General features: G+C 45.4%; 1 protein-coding gene across 4 annotated transcripts in view; it reads left to right on the top strand.

Moving 5' to 3' along the window:
• Positions 1-1,392: 1,392 nt before the first annotated feature.
• The window catches only part of DAPK1 (death associated protein kinase 1), a 223,757-nt gene continuing 212,029 nt past the window's right edge, over positions 1,393-13,120 (top strand). The window contains exons 1-2 of one of the 4 annotated variants that reach the window (XM_049897030.1): positions 1,393-1,515; positions 2,724-2,893. In XM_049897030.1, coding sequence (XP_049752987.1) covers positions 2,832-2,893 — 62 coding nt within the window. In that variant the 5' untranslated portion in view covers positions 1,393-1,515; positions 2,724-2,831. The other 3 variants (XM_049897031.1, XM_049897033.1, XM_049897032.1) reach the window with 3 other exon arrangements.

The raw sequence follows: 13,120 nt of genomic DNA on the forward strand, positions 1-13,120 counted from the left end.
TTCGAGTTGTGCAACCATTCTTACCTTCCTTTTCTGAATTGTTCATCTGCCATTAACATAAACTCACTACCCCCTAAGCTTCCTATCTGAACTTTTGTCCTGCTTTTGTAAATTCGACCCCATACAGATAGTTCTTTTAAAGAGCGTGATGCTCAATACATTCTTTACTAATTAAGCTAAACTAATGTTTGGTTTAAGGAAGGTTTCATGGAACAGTTTTGGTTCAAGGTTTAAAGATTATCTCAGGCAATGGTTTCAGGGGTTCATTCAGCCTCAACGACTCCAGAAAGTGTGGATTCTATGAGAATTTGAAATTCTGTTCTATATTTCCCCCTTTTGATCATGATTCTGCTATAGAATCTTTGATCAAAATGTTCAGTAACGGTAGCCAGGGAACATCCGGTTCTTCCCATCTCATGGCAAAGGAGGCAGTTGTTCATGGAGGCAATTAGTCAGGAACTCAATTTCCTCCTCCTATTCCTGGCTCTCCTTCTTCCTGTGTTGCTCCAGGTAAATTAATAATATATTTAACCCAATATATCCAAAATATGGTCTTTTCAACATGTAATACATATAAATATTAAAAAGATATTTTATATTCTTATTTCCACACTGTCTTTGAATTCAAAGTGTATTTTACAATTATAAACCAAAAACAAAACAAACCCTGCAGTGGAGTTGATTCCAACTCATAGGGACCGCATAGGATAGAAAAGAACTGCCCCACAGAGTTGCCAAGGAGCCAAGGAGCTGCTGGTGGATTTGAACTGCTAGTCTCCTGGTTAGTGCACCACGAGGGCTCCATTTATGGCACATCTCAGTTAGGACTAGCACTTTTCAACTTTATCAATAGACCATACCTTATTGGCAATGGGCATAAGTAGACCCTTCAGATCTGCTGCTTCTTTGGGCCTCTGGAGCCTCAACCCGTTCTCCTCTGACTGCACACCTCTTTATATTTTCGACCGCTGGTCAAAACAGCCGGGAAAGGAATCCCATCTAAAGCAGTCCACAGCTTCCCCCGTCATTCTATATCCCGTTAACCCTTTTTTATTGTCTTCATAGAATTTACCTTGTCTAAATTGATCTTATTTATTTGCTTACCTATTTATTCTCTACCTTTTTCTCCACTAGAATGGCAGTTTCACGAGCGCAAGGGTTTTTCTTCTCTCTCCTTTTTTTTTTTTAAATACATATTTTTTTTCTCTGTGATTTTTTTGTGCCGAACACCGTGCCTGGTACATACTGAGCTCTCGGTACACTTTTGCGGAAAGGACAAATTTCAACTCTCTTGAACCCAGCCGAAAGGGGTCAGTTCAGCGGCGCGTCACAGGTGGGGCGACCATTTTGCCGGCTGCTGGGCTCCCTCCTCCTCCCCGGAGTGGGTGTGGGGTGAGTGGGTGTGTGCGGGGGTGTGCGCGGTAGAGCGCGCCCGCGAGCCCAGAGCTCCGAGCCGGGAGGAGCAGCGAGCGCCGCGCGGAACCCGCAGCGCCGGCCCGGCAGGGCTGCTCGGAGGTGGGTGGGCCGCGCCGCCGCCCGCCCGCGGGGTCCCCATTGGCCGCCTGCCCGCCGCCCTCCGCCTGGAAGGCGGCGAGGAGCCGAGCGGCTGCACCCGTGCCGGAGCGGGAGAGCCCAGCCGAGCCGACGCCGGGGACATTGTTCCCGCCGCGGAGGGGGGCACGGCGACCCTCGCGGCCGCGGGATCTGGGGACTGCGCTGGGGCGGACGCAGGGTCTGCGCCCCCGTTCGGTCCCCTCCTCCTCTCGCGCCGCGGGCCCGGTTGTCTCCGGCGCTGGCGCCTATGCTCGGCCTCCGACAGCGCTCCTGAGGGACCCGGGGAGCTCCCGGGCACCCGGGTGAGTGGCCGCGCGCCGCTCCCGGGGCTCCTCCCGGGCCCCGCCGCCTGCTTTTGCTTCCGCGGCCGCCGCGCGGCAGGGTTTTCTCGGTTGGCGCCTCGGGCAATGAGGAGGGCCAAGGCGAGGGGAAACTTGGCTGCGGGGACAAGTGGGATCGGAGACGGGAGGTATCCCAGCCCCTCAGGCCCGGCCGGAACAGGTGGTGCGGGCCGGGCCGGGCGCTTTGTGTCGGGGCGCGGGGACCTGGAGCTGCGGCCGCGTCTCCCCGGCCGCTCCCTTTCCTCCCTTGCTCCCCCGGGCGGCCGCACGCCGGGTCGGCCGGGTAACGGAGAGGGAATCGCCAGGAATGTGCCTCTGGGGACTGCCTGGCTCGTGGGGGTGGGGTGGGATGGGGGCGGTGGCCGGGTAGGTGCGGGAGCCAAGAGGTGGCGCGGTGCAGCCACCGCCGCTGCAGCCCGGAGAGGGATGCTTCCAGCAAGGCGCATTCCGCCCCGGCGAGGGCTTCATTCTTCTGCGGCGCCTCTGGAGGTGGGGAGCTGGGTGGGCGTGTGTACAGAGAAAGGGGAGGCTAGAGGCCAGTCACTCCAGAAGCCGGTTCTGTTCTTGCAAATCGTCTGGCTTTCGAGGACGCGGACCTTGGGGTGCAGTTGTGCTCGGTTCCCTGGCGCGCGCCGGCGTTATGGGGCTGGGGGCGTCCCTGGCCGGGGTTTAACAAAGGGTGCTCCTCTCCACCCTGTGAGGAAGGGCAGCTCGGTGCCTGCTAGACACCCCCGGCGGGAGACGTGATCTTTGGCGAGCAAGTCTTAGCCCTGGGATGGTCTACTTCCTTTTCGGGTTGTCATTTTATTATTTTATTTTATTTTTAAGGACTGGTGACTGATGCATGAGGGGCCCACGACGGCGCAGGAGCGGTGGTGATGGTTTGGGAAGCGGAGCTGAAGTGCGCTGGGCTTTGGTGAGACGTGACAGTTTATCATGACCGTGTTCAGGCAGGAAAACGTGGATGATTACTACGATACCGGCGAGGAACTTGGCAGGTACAAGGGGTGCCGGGAGCGCACGCTCCTGGGTTGTGGGAATGTATAATATTGGGGGCAGTGGGCGGTGAACACAGGCAGTTTGAATCAGGCGTCTTCTTCACTCTTCTAAGAGATGGGCAAATTATAGAGAAAAGACCCACCGAGGGCCGGGAACCAGAAAAAAACCACCTGATCCACAGGGTGTGGGGGTGGGGGAGAGCCATTCAGTGCGAGACTATGATGCAGAGTGTAGTGATGGGAGAGCCCCAGGACAAGAACAGAATTGTCTGCAGTAATTCTTGTCAGTTTTTGCCCTTCTGAGACAATGAGGCAAACTCGAAGGTTGTAATCGCAGCTAGAGGTTACATTAATTGATAAAATCTTAAAAATCTTAATACTTCAGCCCCTTTTGAATTTTCACAGTACCTTGAGCAAGTATAATAGGTAGTAAGTAAATGGAGACTCCTCCAGAGGTTGTTGATGTTGGACTTGAATTTTGAAACTTCTTCAAACCGTGAATTTAATTACCCAGGTGGTGGTGGTGGTGGTTGCATTGGTTTCATTTACAACGTTAAACTTTTAACAAATCAATGGGAGTCTAATATAGCTATCTGGATTGAGAGCTTTGTCGATTGTGGTAGGAGCTGTGATTCAGTTTCTACGTGAACTAAGAATGATTTTGGGGGGCATTTGTGTGCGGTTACCGTTCTGGAGTTGAGGGTCAGTTCCTGAGATCTATAAAGGCTGTATGGCTGTTTCCCTGTGACTGGGTATTTGACAGATGTGTTGAGCTCTGGTCTTCTTTAGCCGAGAACCGTTTTCATACCCAATATGTGGTATTTGACTGTGGTATATTTGCATTGTGACTAAAGTAGGCAAAAGAATCTTTAAACAAAGAAAGTATGGATTTATTTATATGCGTATGCCCCCCCCAAAAAAACCCCAAATCCATTGCTATTGAGTCGATTCTGACTCATAGCGACCCGATATGTGTACATACATAGAAATATATAAATTTCCGTACACATGATGTCCTGATACAAGTCTTTTTGCTTCGTGAAAAGGAAATTCGAAGACACCCACACCCTGGATTACCTGATAAGAATTAAGAAAATTGAGCTTAACTGAAATTTTTTTTAAAATTCAATTGATAGTGCGACATGAAAGTAATATTTTAAGAGTTACTGTTACAGAATATGTCTGTATATATTGCCTCAAAACGTGGATGGAAGCCTGTGTTTAGGAAGTGCTAAATACATTTTGGGGACTTAGTGAGTGAAGGAGTAAGAAGGAAAACCCTCAAAAAATCATATTTCATGGGTATATTTAAGATAGAGGTTTAAGAGTATGTGGTTAAAATAGTTGGTTGAGCTGGAATTACTTTATTCCTGTGGTTTTCAGCAATGCTAATGGTATATAGAGTTTTTCCTTTGGGACTAGGGGGAAAAAAGATGAAAAATTATATTTTAACTTAGTGTGTGTAGTGTGACCTGATAATCTAAATTCCATTATAAAGAGGGATGATGAAAATTAGGTGAGAGGATTGCTTTATGGATGTAAGTATGCTGACCTTATTTTTACTAAGATGTTTTGGCACTCGTCTGCTAAACTAAAGGTTGGTGGTTTGAACCCAGCCTGCGGCAGTGCGGAAGAAAGGGCTGACACGATCTGCTTCTGTTATGATCACAGCCAGGAATAACACACAGTGGAACAGTTCTACCCTGGAACACATGGGGTCGGCATGAGTTGGAATTGATTTGACGGCAAAGGTTTTTCTTTTCCCAGTTTGATAGAATTATGTGTTATAAGAAAGGAAAAAAATTAAAAAAAAAAAACGAGGCTGCCCTGTGGCTGGTGAGGGGAGTTTAGGATCCTATCTCGAGGGCGTGCTGACGAGCGCTTGCCTCTGCTAGGAGGTTGTTTGCTCATTTGTCACTAGCATTTCACTTCGATTTGGCTCCGTATACATTTTTTGTGTACAGTTCTCCCCACTGTGCAAGACTAATTGACAAACTGTTTACTGAATAATTTATTTTAGGTGAACTATGAATTTGAAGGAAGTGCTCTGAAAAGCTGGGGGTTGGGTTTTTTTTTTGGTATAAAGCTCACATGCTCATCTATCTGGTGTAACTGCTGTTGTTTTTGCTGAAGAATGGGGTGAACAGTAATTTTTGGGGAAGGTTTTTCAAGTCCTGTAATTTATATGTCTACCTTGGAATTAGCCACTTTCCAAAAACATGTCCTGACTTAAAATGGACAGATAGGAAAGATGTTGCTTTTGACTTCATGTGTCATGGGGAGAAGGCTGGGTAGAGAAAGGAGTTTGGTGGCAGGGAAAGGAAATGGGCAGACACTGAATATGAATGTAAGATCCTTCTAAGCAGTGATCAACATCTAGAATTTAAGACTTTACCTACATATCTTTAGCGGTTACCTAAATAATAGCCATTCATATACCTCCTATGTGTACTGAGTAAAAGCCATACCCACCCACTGCCTTCAAGTCGATTCTGACTCATAGCGACCTTATAGGACAGAGTAGAACTGCCCCATAGGCTTTCAAGGAGCAGTTGGTGGATTCAAACTGCTGACCTTTTGGTTAGCAGCTGTAGCTCTTAACCACTGTACCACCAGGGTTTCCAAAAGCCCAGAGACAGGTTTTTAAAGAAGCAGACTATAGTATTATTATTATTTTAATTTTTAGGAAAACAGAGAGAGCATGTATGTAAGAATGTGTGTGAATATGTGCATCTTATATTTGTGTGTGTATCTTTGTATATTGCCCAAGACTGCTGTGAAAGCTCTCCATCAACTGTAAAGAACTTTAAAAATAGAAAGTATTAGGACTGTCACAGCAGTGGTAGAGTACACAGACCACTGAACAGGCATCTTGGTCCAGAATCCAGCTCTGCAACTTACTAGCTTTATAACACTGACTAGATTCTTAGCCTCTCAGACCCTCAGAATCTTTATCTCTAAAATGAGAGGCCTACTGCTCATTTTATGGCTGTTGTGAGAATCAAGTTAGCTAACATATGTGGAAGTACTTTATCAGCAATAAAGAGCTAGGAAATGTAGATATTATCTGCAGGGCTGGCTGAGACATGTGGGTGTTCCAGGCAGGCTAATAACTTGGCCTGCAACTCAGTGCTCTTTAAATATCTGCTTGCCAGTTTTGGAAGGGGTGGCCCTGTGGGAAGAAGGTCACTGGGGAGACCCACTGCACTCGTCCTTTCCACACTGGTCCTGAATGATTCAGCTCTGGCCTCCAACATGCACACTCGCTCCCAGCAAAAACAAGTCCCTGTAGTAAACGGGACCAGCCATCGTTAGAGAGATGGCTTGGGGACCTCCTGTTTGGACTCCAGTAAACCCCTTAAGGTGTCACCTTCTGTCTTGGGAGGCTGAACGTCACATGTAGCAGTCTCAGAGGAGTTCTTAGACGCGTGGTTTTCTCCGTCAGCTGTTACACTTGGGTCGTGTTAGTGCCTCAGAGTGCTTTAACATCCCCTGCTATCCCCTTCAGTTGGCACTTAGGACAGCTACAGGCTGGCTGTCCCCACCACCAGCTCTGATTTCACCCCTGGTCCTTGTTTAGCCTAACTGGTGAGCCTTTTGGCACCTCTGTGAACATGGCTTTCTGAAGGACTGGGCTTCTTTCTTCTTTTATCTGATCCTTACATTATTTTAAGACCTGAATCCCACTGCTTTAATAAATCTATCCACAATAATTTCTCCACAACAAACCAAAGGACTTCTCTGAAACGCTCTCCTGGTTCTTTACCATGGACTGCCCAGTATAACATGTTACATCCTTTGCTTGTCTTGTTATAACTCTTGTATTGCTCCTTGTAGTTAGCTTGTGAGTTCCTTAGGGGCCCTGTTGTGGTTGAGTATTGTGGTCCTCTCTCTCCAGGGCCTGTAATGTGTTGTAGAATATTGTTGTTGTTAGTGCTGTTACGTCAACTCCAGCTCATGGAGACCCCGTGTACAACAGAATGAAATGTTGCCAGGTTCTGTGCCATCTTTACGATCGTTGGTGTATTTGAATCCATTGTTGCAGCCACTGTGTATTTTGAGTGCCTTCCAACTGAGGGGGCTCATCTTCCAGCACTATATTGGACACTTCTGTTGTGATCCATAGGGTTTTCATTGGCTATTTTTCAGAAGTAGATCACCAGGCCTTTCTTCCTAGTCTGTCTTAGTCTGGAAGCTTCACTGAAACCTGTCTACCATGGGTAACCCTGCTGGTATATAAAATACCAGTTACATAGCGTTTAGCATCATAGCAACGTGTAAACTGCTACAGTACAACAAAGTGACAGATGGAGGCTGTAGATTACTGGGCAAAATATTTGATCAGGGACTGTCTTAGTTTCTGACTGCTACTACAACAGAAATACCATAAGTGGGTGGTTTTAACAAACAGAAATTTATTTTCTCACAACTTAGGAGTCTAGAAGTCTGAATTCAGGGCTCCAGGGGAAGGCTTTCTCTCTTTGTTGGCTCTGCGGGAAGGTCCTTGTCTCTTTACGGCTTCTGTTTCTCAGTTCCTTGGCGGTGTTCATGTGGCGTGTGTTTTCCCCTCCATTTGTGCTTCCTTCTCTGTGTCAAATCTGCTCTTTTTATATCTCAGAGGTGATTGGCTTAAGACACACCTTACACTGACATGGTCTCATTAACATGAAAAAGAAAGTCTTGTCCCCAAATGGGATTACATCACAGGCATAGGGGTTTAGGATTTACAACATGTATTTTTGGGGGACACAACTCATCACAGTGACTGAATCAGTGCAGATGGGTAGATGCAGAGTTTAGACAGGAATGGGGGTTTAAGGCGCTGCGGATGCTGCTGGTGCAGGTATTGGTGGTGATAGAGGGGCAGTGTGAGGTATGGAAGGGTCTCAGTATACTCATTTGGGAAATGGGAGACCCCTGTCTTCGCAGGGTATTGTAAGGATTAGAGACAGTGGGTGTACACACATAGTTATTGCCTAATATATTGTTTTTAGTCACCTGTTTTCCCCATCACAGTGTTTACCACGTTTTGTAGTCATTGCGTATTAGATTATCTGCTTTCTTCACAGGGCCGTGACCTTCCACTTGCTCATCATTTAAAAAATTTTTTAATGCCTGGTAAGATGCCTGACACTGAGTAGGTGCTCAATAAATGCTTGCTGATTGACTGAATGTGTTAATATATGTAAGGCATCTTGAATTTACATACATATATATGTATATATGGGGCTCTCAATAAATAACTGTGGTGGAGTTGGAGTTAAGCTATTAAAGGCTACAGCTCATAAAAAATAAAAATGGCTTTTCCTCTTGCGTTCTCTGTGGCTGAGCAGCAGTGAGCACAGCATCCAAAATCTCCAAGCACAAGCACAGCTTTAAACACAACAAAGTGGAGCAGTAAATCTTTCACATTGGTTTGGATGGTCTCTGGAAGCTAATTGTTCAACTTTAAAATGATCTCATTTTGGCATAAAATCCATAGGTATTTTAATTGAAGTAAGGGATTGTAATAAACCTGGCTGTCCAAGTCCATTTTTCAGTTTGTTCACTGTAGCTTATGGGATCCGTCCTGTGGATAGTGGCGGTTCTGTGTGAGCAGAAGAAAGGGGAGACTTCCTGGCTTGTTTTCTCTTGGGAAGTGGGAATCACAGGCCACACGTATTGACTGGTGAGGCCATCCTTGCAGGAAGGCTGTGTTGAATGTGATTTTTCTCTTTGCATCTCTGACTCCGCGTGCCCTCAGATGTTTCCTCTGACAGGAAAGGTTGTAAAGTTTTCGTGAGAGACAGTTCAAATACACGCGTTAGAGATAAAGACCATATTTGTGATTTTGAAATTCTGTGCATTTTGAGAAGGGTAAATGATAGTCTTCTAGGATGTGAAGGGAGAGCCATGAGGGTGGTAGTAAATGGTGGTTTGATTGAACGTTGCTTGCTCGCACTTGGAATGTGTTTCTGGACACCCAGGCAAGGACATTTTGGGTTAGATGGGGTCAAGAATACAGCGCGGATCAAGGTACTTATTGGTGGAGAAGCCAAAGATCCTTGAAGTAGGCTTCTTGGTCCTCTTCTTTGCTTAACCATAGGCTTGTGTCTCAACCAGAGTCCCTGGCTGGAGAAAACGGTTAATGTGCTTGGCTAACTGAAAGGTTGGAGGTTTGAGTCCACCCAGAGGCTCCTTGGAAGAAAGGCCTGGTGACCTGCTCCTAAAAAACCAGCCATTGAAAACCATGGAGTAAAGTTCTACTCTGACATACATGGTCGCGTGAGTCAGCATTGACGCCACAGCAACTGTTTTTTTTTTTTTTTAACCTCTGTGTGGACCTTGTGGCTCTCTGCAGGGAAATGTGCTATAGCCGTGAGCTCTCATTTGCATTCTAGGTAACTGTTATGTGTACTTAACGCAACCAGGTGTTTCGTATAAATGAAGTGAACGTGGTTTTAGTGCACATTTACTTCTGCTCCTGAAAAAAAGAAGGCTGCCTCTTGGTGGAAACGGAGTGCATCCCAGAGAACCATAGATACTTAGGTCTCCAAGAAACCTGAATGGTCAGCGTGTCCACCCTTCTCATTTTAGCCAGGTGGTCTTCAGAGAGGTCAAATGGCTTTCTCAAGACCGCTGGCTAGTGTTGTTGTTGTTGTTAGTTACTGTTGCGTCGGCTCTGACTCATGGTGACCCCGTGTATAACATACCAAAACGTTGCCCTGTCCTGCGCCATCTTCATGATCATTGTATGTTTGACTTTATTGTAGTGTCTTCTGACTTAGGAGGCTTTTCTTCCAGCACTGTATCAGGCAGTATTCTGCTGTAATCCATATGGCTTTCACTAGTAAGTAGCAAGAAATGGACCCAGAATCCCCGGCCAGGAGCTGTTTCGTTACAGTTTCCTACACTACTTAGGATTTGGCAATTTTCTTTTTGAAAGGTAAGTAAAACAGATATTTCAGAGAGGTGATTTGGGCCGCCATTTAAGGCCAGTCCATTTCAATATCTGCATTGGAGACAGTGGCGAGGAATAAATTGTAACACTTCACTGAAGCTCTTCACTGTGGCCCCAGCCAAAGGCAGCAGGGTTTACCCTTTGAGTTCACGGCTTTTGTAGACTCTTCATGACATAGCTGAACCTTTTCTCCTTTTCCAAATGACTTGTGCTCTGCAGTTATGAATGGCGTGAGCCTGTGGTGTCATTTTTGCCAAGTCCCAACGTTAACAGTTGAGCTTTTTAGAACTTTCCCTAAATGCTTTCATTATTATTTAACCTTTGATTAGTGTAATGTGTAAGCCTCTTGGCTCTAGAATTGAACGTGGCCTCTGCTCCGTGGACCTATCGCCCAAATGATGAAATTTCTGCTTTCATTAAACAATGCTCGTCTTTCTAGTTTATAACGAGGTTGTGCGATTGTTTGGGATTTTGCGGGGGAAGGTAATACTTGATTGTTTTGCTTTGGTTTATTGTGGTAAATTATCAAAACAGAATGCATCGTCTCCCGCTCTTGAAGATTATGTGACAGTATAGTTATTTATGATAATCCAATTTATCACTTTGTTAAGACTCTAAATGAATTCCTTTAAATAGGCAGTGAGGCAAGGTAGAGGGAAAAAGCTGGCTTTCGGATTTTCTACATCATTTAACTAAGTGGTTCTAAAAAACTTTCCCTACGTAGTAAATCTTTTTTTAAAAGATAAAACAAAAGCTGTAGTTGTATCCCAGCTATAGGTATCAGGCGCTGGATGGGCTTTTGCAGTGAAAAAGACTACAGCTTAAAATGGTTTGTGTCTTATTTTTAATCACAGCCCAAACTAATAGAAAAGCCAGAACAGTCATGTGATAGTAACAAATCTTCAGATACCTGACAATGGTGATCCAGAGGGACACAAATTCCTTACTGCTATGTTTTTAGGTGGTGTCGAGAGCTAGTGTGGCTTCTGGGAAACACTGTGGTCATTTAAGTATAATGTTCTTTGCTTCTGAGGATGATCACGAAGCTCTCACTTGTGTCCTAACCAGTTACCACTGAGTCAGTTCCAACTCACGGTGACCCCATGTGTTGCAGAATAGAACTGCCTCACAGGGTTTTCATGGCCATTGCCTTTTGAAAGCAGATCGCCAGGCTTTTCTTCCAAGGTGCCTTTGGGTGAATTTGAACCACCAACCTTTCAGTGAGTAGTTAAGTGCTTAAGTCTTTACACCACCAGAGACTCCCACCTTGTGTTCTACCTGCTGACATTTCAGTTTTGAGCTTGAGAGATTTTATTCAATATCCTAATCTATTTTCAGAGATGTCAGGTAAGGAAAGAGGTTGGAAGAACGTTGTTAATTTTTCTGTTCTTTTATAAACACATTCGCCTTTGGGGGAAGAACATGATGTTTGAACAAATGAACGTTTGTAGACTGCTGATCTTGGGTGCTTGAATAGTTTACATTGATGGTGCTTATATGCATAAGCCTGACGGTTTATGGCTCTAAAATTTAGCTCTGAGTATGGACTCTCTTTTGGAATACATTTTATTTTCTGTCAAAACTGTTTGGTTATTCGTATTTAGATGTATGTGGTGAAGGGGGCTGGTTTTAAAATATTTTAAGTAGAGTTGCTATTGCAAGTTTTCACCTATAGGAATGAGCTAATTTCAGTTTTTTCTACTGTCAAATACTTTCTACAGTTCATTGTTTTCTACCTTTGAAATTATGCAAATTTTTCTTTTTAACTTACAAAGGTTTTCTTGATTTTGAGACCTTGTTTCAGTTCCCCATGCTCTTGTTCCTGGCCTCTCAGTGGAGAACTTTCCAGTTGAAAAAGAAATGTAAAGAAAGCAACCAATGCCTTTCTTTTGTCCGTCATGAAAAGGATTAGATTTTCCTCGGTGCTGCATAAGTCTCTCTATGGCCTGGATGCATATAAGGGAGGGTAGGTGTAAACTCAGAGTCTCTGGGTGACCACAAAGGGTTAAGCACTCAACGACTATTTGAAAGGCTGGTGATTGGAACCCATCCAGAGGTGGAAGACAGGCCTGGTGATCTGCTTCCAAAAAGTCACGGCCTTGGCAGCCCTATGGAGTAGATCTACTCTGCACACATGGGGTCACCATGAGTTGGAATCGACTTGATAGCAACTAACAACAACTACAATAGGTGCGACTTAGGTGATACAGGAAACCAAGTGACAGAGGGGTGGGTTGGGACAAAGAAGGAGTGACTTGGGAGAGGAGAGGTCAGTATTTAATGCTGATTCAGTTCAGATGTTCCCACTCTCCTTTTGAGAAGATCTACTAAGTTGTTTCACCTCTTCTGTGTAAACCTCTATTTCTTTCTCTTTTTATTTTTGCCATCTGTGGGTTATGGGTAAGCAGCAGAAACGTCTGTCTTTGGGAAAGTGATGACAGGATGCAACCTTTTGAGTATAATCCTTAATATACTTGGGAGTTACAAGCTGCTTTCCTTGACAGAAACAAAGCTATGGGTGTTGTAGGTGTACGCATACTGCAGAAAACAGTTAACTGGTTGCCATAGACTCACCTCCAACTCATGGTGACCCCACGAGTGTCAGAGCAGAACTGGCCGAATTTTCAGAATTAGATCACCTGGCCCTTCTTCCGAGGCGCCTCTGAGTGGACTCGAACTTAAGACCTTTCGGTTCGCAGCTGAGTTAACCATTTGCATCACCCAGTGACTCCATACTGTAGAAAACAGGCTTTTAATGGGTAATTGCACGGGATACAGAGGAGCTTAGAAATTTGGCGAGCCAAAAAAGTGCTAAGAAGTTATTTGCTACCCTAAGAATATACCTTATTGGGATGGAAATCAGTGTCATTGAAAGCCCAGCCTGCTAGGGGTGTTCATTATACATACGTACATGTATCTGGGGTGTGAATGTAGGGAGTTGTCTTTGTTACTCAGAGAATCTGTAATCAGCCTGTGAACTGCTGTTAGTGATGCAAGGAACTTTGACCGACTTTGTTCTCAAGAGCTGCTCTGGCTTCAGATATGCAGGGTTTTCATTTCCTTCTACACCACACTGGGTGGTGTGCTTTTCCTGGCTTGATGACACTACTCTGCAGTCGGTAAAAGTAGAGGCACCAGCAGGGACTGGGAAGGCCGATGGACTTAAGGCATCGTGCTCTTTTTCTCTCTCTAAAATCACTTTTCCCACCTGTACAACAGGAATGAAGGGGATCCTCCCCTGTATCACAATTTGTGGGGAGCCTACAAAATCACTGCCTGGGACCTCA

This window comes from Elephas maximus, chromosome 9, assembly GCF_024166365.1.
Source record: "Elephas maximus indicus isolate mEleMax1 chromosome 9, mEleMax1 primary haplotype, whole genome shotgun sequence".
Taxonomy (NCBI): Eukaryota; Metazoa; Chordata; class Mammalia; order Proboscidea; family Elephantidae; genus Elephas; species Elephas maximus.